The sequence below is a fragment of the Amphibalanus amphitrite genome, unplaced genomic scaffold (genome assembly GCF_019059575.1).
Source record: "Amphibalanus amphitrite isolate SeventyFive unplaced genomic scaffold, NRLGWU_Aamphi_draft 000301F_arrow, whole genome shotgun sequence".
In the NCBI taxonomy this organism is placed as follows: domain Eukaryota; kingdom Metazoa; phylum Arthropoda; class Thecostraca; order Balanomorpha; family Balanidae; genus Amphibalanus; species Amphibalanus amphitrite.
Genome location: NW_024881796.1, coordinates 495,454 through 503,615, shown reverse-complemented (window position 1 = coordinate 503,615; position 8,162 = coordinate 495,454). Strand labels below are relative to the sequence as shown.

Genomic DNA, 8,162 nt, shown 5'->3' with positions numbered 1-8,162 from the left:
GCTTAATAATAGGAAGATATTGCTGAATTTCAATGAATTGTCTGACTCTGTTCAGTTGAAGTTTTCGTTCGTGCGTAAGAAGTAAATCATTTGCCGTAGTAACTTCGCTGAGGATGTGAGACAAAAATGTTATTGACACACAGTGATCGAATATGGGGGAGTTGGATTGTAGCTTCAGTGCAATCGAATCTTTATTTCAAAACATCGAATAGATTCACTTTGGAAAGCCAAAAGCCTATTGAAGTTCGCAGAAGGAAAGGCAAAAATTACTTCATATGGCACAAGTGATTGTTTTCAATTCAGGCGCATTGCCGGAGCTGCGTGCTGAAACTGGCGCTCTTGGAAAGCCGAAGGCCGCCTCGCTTCCGCGTGTTTTCGTTTCGTGCATAGTGATTTATGATATTTTATTAGTGTGTCTAGTACTATCACTTGTGTTATTTACTTAGTGAAATATAAGGAGGCATTCACTTTATTAGTAACAGCAAAACATGAGCTGATGCCTGCCTAGCTGAAACTAGAAGCTAGAAGCGTGATCTGAGACTGAGATAGGTACATTTTTCGATTTTCCTGCTTCCATTTGAGGCTGAAGTCCTTTTTTAAGATATGGTGAGTTATTTAACATTTGGACACATGGCAAAAAAAAAATATTGCCTCCTTACTGACATCAGTGTGTGACCATCATAACTACCTACCTCTGCTGCTGCACTTCAGGGGCTGACACTAGCTTTCATTTTATAAACAAGATCAAGATCTACAAGTTTTGCCACTTAAACCCCTACCCTTTTTCCTAGGAATGCATTAGTTTACATTTGGTGTCTCATTACTCACCATCGTCCATTGTATTACAATGCAGCCAGTTATCATATCAACCAAGCATCAACATTGGAAGAACATGTAATAAATTAACCCCACGTTTGATGTCTCTCGGATGACGAAGATTCTATATTGTCTGGCCAATCACGTTCCATAACCTCAGCCGAGCCTCCACTGACCTTTAACGGGGTTGGCCAGACGACGTAGAATCTTCGTCGTCCGGGAGACATTGAATGCGGGGTAAGTGTTTTGCTCAGGTCACACACATTTGCATATGACACCTGCACTTGCAGTGTACAGTGTGTTGTAGTGTAGTGTGCAGTGTGTTACTGATGAGTGCTGTGGTCAACATCCAAAATCAACTGATGTGTGTTTGGTTTTCAGTATTCCCTGCAATACAAAAAGGAGAATGCTCATGATGACTGCATCTGGAGCTGTGCCTGGGGACGCTACAAGCCCAAGCCAGCAGATGAGCAGCCACCAGCAGAGTGAGTCCATTTCAAAGCTGATTCATTCAGCCCTGAAATGCCTCCTGTTTCTGAAGAGGTTGATTTATTTTCTTTTTCTTTCTTATTTTAGAATAAGAAAGCCATTCGCCCATGGCCCAGCTGATATTTCTCAAATCATTATCTTCCAGTTACTGTGAATTGTAGCCAAATGTCCACAGACACAATATCAGTCTATCATGCTTCTCAAACTGTCAGTTCAAAAGATACCATCACCACTCATATGTTACCCCACTACTGTCCTGCCCAGGGAGACGGCGGCAGATGGTGACGCGCCGCCGGCGCCCAAACCCCGCCTCCTGCCAGCCGACTACATCCTGACCGGGTCGCTGGACGACACGGTCAAGGTGTGGGAGTGGAACGAGGGCCAGCTGGCCCTGCGGCACACGCTCGAAGGTCATGCCCTCGGCGTCGTCTCCGTGGATATCGCCGCTGATGGCAACGGTGAGAGCTCGCGACGAATGCGGAGGGGAGGCTGCTGGGTCGGGACAGGGCAGAGCAGGGGTTAGACGTGGCTGTGATTTAGTGTGGTTGTTTGCACACTGTCCTGTAGATATTTCTCGGTTCTATAGGTATTTTGTTTAGGGAACGTAGAAGCTAATGCATTTAGTTTCACCATTTAACGAAATTGTAGCAGGCGCCATGAAGTATCAAGTAACGTACACGATATTTTGCGTATCATACTTGTATCATACTCGTACTTAGCGACGACGAAGCTCGCAGTGCCGGTATCGTCGAATATCACCAATGTCATTAAAACCTCTGTTCTGCGTCCGTCCAGTGGCCGCATCCAGCTCCCTGGACTCGACCATTCGGCTGTGGGACCTCGGCACCGGCGGTCTGCTGAAAACGATCGACGCCGGTCCGGTCGAGTCGTGGTCGGTCTGCTTCTCGCCCGACTCGAAAATGGTGGCCACCGGCTCCCACCAGGGCAAGATTGTGGTTTACGGCGTCGAGTCGGGCAAACAGGACCAGAGCTTCGACACTCGCGGAAAGTTCGCATTCAGCATAGCCTACGTGAGTGAAGCGCGGGCTGCGGAGCCGTTAGCTGCCAGGACGCGTGATATGAGGGTGTCAACTGTCAGATGTTTGGTAGGTATATATATAGTAGTACTGTTTCACCCATGATACGAGTACAGTTTGAGTCGCTGCTCAGCCGCAGTTTGCTGTTATTGTTCAATTTTAGGACATGATTGTTTGTACGGAAAGTGGGTGTTTTGCACAGACAATACTAAACTTGCGGTTTATTACGGCATCTTACGGCTAAACTCCAAAAATGGGCTCGGCTATCTGAACACGGTTACGGCCATAGATAACATGAATCATGTTATAGATAACATGAATTATGTTATCTACATATGTTTCGGCGTACTCATCTTAACAAGCTGAGACCAAGGTCTCACCGTGCCCGGGCATCGATTGCTATATTTCGTTTATCAGTGCCTTAACTGGTCGACAAGGTCAATCACTCTCTTCCCCTCGCCGCCTGCTGCAGAGCCCCGACGGCAAGTACCTGGCCAGTGGCGCCATTGACGGCATCATCAACATCTTCGACATCGAGACGGGCCGACGACTGCACACGCTCGAGGGACACGCTATGCCTATCCGGTCACTGGCGTTTTCGCCCGACTCCAAACTGCTACTCACCGCATCTGATGATGGTCACATCAAGATGTATGACGTGTAAGTATGAAGCGGTGTGGTACGAAGTGTTTGGTGAGTTTTCCGTCGGCGTCGGGGGGAGGGAGGGGTCTTGGTACATTATGTGGTGGGTAATTTACGATAGATATTTTGTTTCGTGAACGTAACAGCCTACTTGCATCGACCTGTGGTCGCCAAGTAGCGACATAACTACAATATTCATTCAATATTCGTCGTGTTTTCGTTCGGTCTGACGATTGTCTCTTCTACCAGTTATTTTTAGCAATTGTCGCGTCCATGGGATAGCTTCATTTTCCCATTAACACCTCTTTTTTCCACAGGAACAACGCTGCGCTGGCGGGCGCGCTGTCTGGCCACTCGTCGTGGGTGCTGTCGGTGCATTTCGCCGACGACCACAAACACTTTGTGTCCAGCAGCGCCGACAGCACGGTCAAGGTGTGGGAGACGGCCAGCAAGAACTGTCTGCACACATTCCAGGAGCACTCGGACCAGGTCGGTGGTTATATAGGGATGATATGAATGAGATAATCCTGGAATAGTGACTGTACCGCTCAACAGTAGAGGATTGTTATGGGTGACATGTGACTAAGTGTATGTGAATGTGTTTGTGCCGAATGAAATGACTACCTCCCCCTCTCGCTGTCCGCCCCGCAGTCCCCTGTGACCGCCCGCCACCGACTGACGGTCCACCCCGGCCCCGCCAGGTGTGGTGCTCCCGGTACAGCCCCGCATCGGAGCGCATCGTCTCCGTCTCGGACGACCGGAGTGTCCACGTCTACAGCTGTCCGCCCTGAGTCCGCCCGTCTCCGGAGACACGGACCTACACTCCGCCGCGCCGTCCTCCCGACCCCGCCGGTGACCGGTCGGGGGCTCCGGGACACCGGCCGGCCGGCTGTGACCTTTCTACCGCCACCAGGGGCGCGCCAGCCCCGCGCCAGGGCGGCGGAGCCAGTGAAACCGCGACGTGTTGTTATTATGTTTGTATTGTGAACGGCCGACGGGATAAACATGATCACTGGCTGACTGGAATGTGGAAGACGCAATAGCTGAATGTTAGTACGCAAAAGGCACCGCCATACTCGATATATATGATAACTAGCTACTCTGACACGGTCTACTATCGGACATAGAACAGTTCAGCCTATCACATACACAATCACATTACACTACTCAATAGATAAACTGTGATGAAATGCAAGCCTATACACTAATGTTAGCATGCAAGGATATGACACCAGTAAGTACTTCAGGGGATATAAAATACACCATAGGCGCAAGGAGGCAAATATACATGACTCACATACAGATATTGCAATTAGATTACTCACGCTCAATATGGCACAATAGGTTCTCGGCTAACATATATCAAGATCAAGACATCACACAGCACAGATGGCAGCACGGATTCAAGGCACGCACTGACGTACGAGATACACCCATTTATCCACCATTTTATCCACTGGGTCCATTCTCAGACCATCAACCACGATAGCACACCAGACCGCAAGAGCAGTAATTCGAGCTCTCCCTGACATCCACTCGCAGCACATTACGAAGCGCGCTTTTGTACAGCCTTCGTCGTGGCGCAGACCAGTCGAACTGGATAACGGCAACGTCCGTAATTCACTCTGACTGGACGAGAGTCATTCGGGACGGAGGGAGAACATCTCGATCAGATGCCGGCAGGAGTCTCAGCCTGATAGAAGCAGCTTAGTCGTGGTACTCGGCTGCAGGGAGCCTCGCATGGGAGGGCTGCCTCGGGATGTCTCAGGCCTAGGGCGCTCGGTCACATGCCATCTCAGACGACGGCTGCTGAATCACGTCCCGTCTCACACCATCACGTTTCGCGGCACGTGCTGCCGCGTGTCGCGCTCGGTCCGCTGCGACTCCCACCAGGTGGCCACTCGGTCGAAGCCCTGGCCGACGGTGCTGGAGACCTTGTCCGCCACGTCCGAGGCGGTCACGGATACCTGTGGGGACACGAGGGTCACAGGGGAGGTGAAGGACTGCTCCAGGTTTGACAAGCAATGGTTTATGTCTTTGTGATGAGTGTGGGTGCGGCCGAGGCACCAACCAAAATGACATGGATATGATACATAAGGAGCCACAGGTGGGATCATGGAGGCGAGTGGTACCCGATGTAATGTGTGATCACTCATCACACGGAAGGCGTAGACTCGGTTAGATAAAAGATTACGGCAGCTGATCTGCTAGCCCCACAAAGACTTCTAACCATACACCAGCTCAGTCTCCGCGAACATCTTTGTGTACAGTGGAAAACGTTTATTACCAGCGCCGGGCAATCGGACGTCACATTTAGACGGCAGATGGAGCCACTAATCCCTCCAAGCCCCGCGGGCACTCCATGTGAGATTATTATGGCGTGGTGAATGGTGGTGTGGTGAATTGTGGTGAATGGTGAAAGCCGAAAGCCATTGGTTACCCTGCGGCGCTGCGTTACGTAACGGCAATTAGACCGAGCCTGTGGGCGGGAGAGCGCGGTATCCACACCATGCGGTGGTCTGCCTTTCTCACCTTCCGCTGCACCTCGCGCCAGTTTTCCGGGGAGGTGACCTTGGCCCACAGCGTGTCCGAGTCGGGTCGCTCCCAGGCCTCGACGCGCTGCTGGTCCAGGCTAGCCAGCCGCGGGAAGTACGTCAGTACCATGATCCTGCCGAACGCACCGTCATCGGTCAGACCGACTGGGTCAGATTCTCTAGAAAGCAGATGGTGAAAACGATGTACTCTGATGTGTTAGCAAGGACTCTCCATGATGGGCATAACAGGCAGCTGGTCACTGACAGCCTTGAGTATGTACTATATAGTTCAAATAGTTGGGCTAGCTGTCATGTGCATTGTGCATTGTGCATACGTGAAACACGCATCCGTTTGTAATATCGCAGGTGTCGGGAACAACAGCACGCCTGTATTTTACTAAAACAAACACACGGCAACTCTATTAACGGACACAAAAATGAGGTCACCTCCGTGTAGAGTGTCATTAAAATGGAGTCAGCCCACTGGGACATGCCACCGCCTGTTATCAGTGTGACCGGGAGGCATGTTGGGAAGGGACAGCATTATCCACGTTGGGCACGAAACAATCTACCACGATGATAAATGTAGAAACCCGTTAGAAATGGCATATCTTGAATGCTTAACAGTGCACAGCGAACTAACTAAACTAATAAATAAATTATTATCCGAGTAAGGACTAGGAATCTGACAAATAAATATTCATTACAGCAGGGTTTCGGAGTCGGAGTCGGAGTCGCCCGGAGTCATGACAAGCAGCCAGGAGTCGGAGTCGGAGTCGGAGTCGGTCAAGGTGTCTCGACTCCGACTCCGGAAAATAACTAGAATCTGTGATATCACTTTTCAGTTTTTTTTTTTACCAGTTGCCCGCGGTAGAATTCGCTTCCGGCGATAAAATTGCACTCATCTTGTTTTTGTTCTAAATGACAAACATTGGACGTTACAAGTTTCAAGTTATATCATAATTTAGTAGCCAAGTATTTTGCATGCCGGTTATAACTTCCACTATCTGAAGTATTTGACTAGTCAAAGACTAAATGACAACTGTATTTTTATTTTCTTCGTTTATGTTCCGAAAAGTATCAACACATAGGAATGACCGACATGATGGCGATGCTCGTGCTCGTGATACGGCCGCCTCTCGCGCTTCTCGGCGGGTTTCCACGCTGGCCGCTGACCTCTTGTGGATTCAGCTGCGTCCACGTGGGAGAAATGGTGACTGCATGAAGGAAACCGGAGAGTAGGAGCGTTCTCCCCGTGCACGTAGACCTAGCACGTGGCGTCATATCACGCAAAATTTTGGCGGCCGCCATTGCCATTCGTATCAGACCCGGAGTCGGAGTTGGAGTCGGTCAGGAGTCCGGAGTCGGAGTCGGAACAGCGCTACCACGACTCCGAAACCCTGCTTTACAGGCGTCAGGCGCCGGGCTAAGACCATTTTTTTTTTTTTGTCTCATAAAACCGGTTGAACGATCATCCAGAAGACTGACAGATCAAGTGAAGGCCGGTCAGGTGATGCGAATGCCGCGCACGGGTCGCCGGTACCTACGAGCTGCCAGCGCGTACACAGCAATAAGAATACCGCGGAGAAGCCTCAGCCAACACCACCCGCTCTCTCTACGCGGACGATACCGCCCTCCTGGCTACTGGACGTTCGCTGCAGGCGTGCGCCGACCAGCTGCAACCGGATCTGGACCAAGTCGCCCGCTGGCTGGACAAGTGGAAGGTCGAGGCCAGCTCAAGCAAGTGCGTCTTCACCACCTTCTCGCTACACGCCAAGGAGGTCAACGGAAAGGTCGTCCCGACACTGACCTTCAAAGGCGACCAGCTCGCGCACGAGAAGAACCCGACCTTCCTGGGGCTGACCCTGGACAGCCAGCTCACTTTCACCAACCACATCGAGGAAGTGAAGAAGAGGATGGCACAGCGCCGATGCTGTCTGACAGCTCTGGCGGGCAGGTCATACGGCAGTGACCAAGCCACGCTGCGTGCGGCCTACATCGCGTACATCCGCAGCGTGGCCGACTACGGAGCTGCCCTCTACTCCACCCACGCTGCACCCTTCGTGCGGGCCCGGCTCGAGGCAGAGCAGCACAAGTGCGCCAGAGTGATTACTGGCTGCATCCGCCTCACAAACTCGGACACCCTCATCACCGAGGCCGGCCTGCCACCACTCACAGTGAGAGCTAGGGAAATAGCAGCAATGGAGCAGGAGCGACTCGCCAGACTGCCGCCAGGAGACCCCGCCAGAGCCCTCATCGAGCGACACGTCCGCCCACGCCTCAAGCACAGGGCTCATGAGGCCTGGCAGCGAGCGCGCACTGAGGCCAGAAGACGCGGCGAACCGCCGCCGAACCCCCCGAGCGAGGACACGGCGCTGCCCTTCAAACCGTGCTTCCGGCGGGTCAGTCAGTGGATGGCCAAGGAGGCGGGTCTAGCGGACCTCCCACGGGAGCCGCTGGCCCTGGTCCCGGAACAGCCGCCGTGGACCAACCCAGCAGACGCGGTCACCTTCCGCCTCTCCCTCCCGCGCGCCACCAGAAGAGACGACCCACCCGCCGTGAGGAAAGCTGCCGCCCTCGAGGCCATAGCCATGGTCAACCCGGACTGCACCATCTGGTCCGACGGCTCCGCCAAGTCCGGAAC

General features: G+C 52.2%; 2 protein-coding genes across 10 annotated transcripts in view; one reads left to right on the top strand and one right to left on the bottom strand.

The window, feature by feature from the left end:
* The first annotated feature begins 111 nt into the window (after nt 1-111).
* Nucleotides 112-4,004, top strand: LOC122387887 (WD repeat-containing protein 61-like). 2 transcript variants are annotated; one of them, XM_043378515.1, is made up of 7 exons: nt 112-156; nt 1,198-1,301; nt 1,570-1,763; nt 2,101-2,336; nt 2,815-3,002; nt 3,302-3,473; nt 3,686-4,004. In XM_043378515.1, the coding sequence occupies exons 1-7, from the start codon at nt 127-129 to the stop codon at nt 3,773-3,775; spliced, it is 1,014 nt and encodes a 337-aa protein (XP_043234450.1). In that variant the 5' UTR covers nt 112-126; the 3' UTR covers nt 3,776-4,004. The 2 variants fall into 2 exon arrangements, with proteins under 2 accessions (XP_043234450.1, XP_043234451.1); XM_043378516.1 differs by lacking the exon at nt 112-156 and adding an exon at nt 313-606.
* The window catches only part of LOC122387888 (leucine-rich melanocyte differentiation-associated protein-like), a 26,371-nt gene continuing 22,155 nt past the window's right edge, over nt 3,947-8,162 (bottom strand). For all 8 annotated transcript variants that reach the window (XM_043378523.1, XM_043378524.1, XM_043378521.1 and 5 more), the window contains 2 exons: nt 5,517-5,652; nt 3,947-4,951 (listed from right to left, as the gene is read on the bottom strand). In XM_043378523.1, coding sequence (XP_043234458.1) covers nt 4,811-4,951; nt 5,517-5,652 — 277 coding nt within the window. In that variant the 3' untranslated portion in view covers nt 3,947-4,810. The remainder of the gene's footprint in view (nt 4,952-5,516; nt 5,653-8,162) is intronic.

Coding starts and splice junctions, on each gene's coding strand:
- LOC122387887 (XM_043378515.1), top strand. CDS start 127: ATGTTATTGACACACAGTGATCGAATATGG. Junction 3,003..3,301: donor CACATCAAGATGTATGACGT/GTAAGTATGAAG, acceptor TTTTTTCCACAG/GAACAACGCTGCGCTGGCGG. Junction 3,474..3,685: donor TCCAGGAGCACTCGGACCAG/GTCGGTGGTTAT, acceptor CGGCCCCGCCAG/GTGTGGTGCTCCCGGTACAG.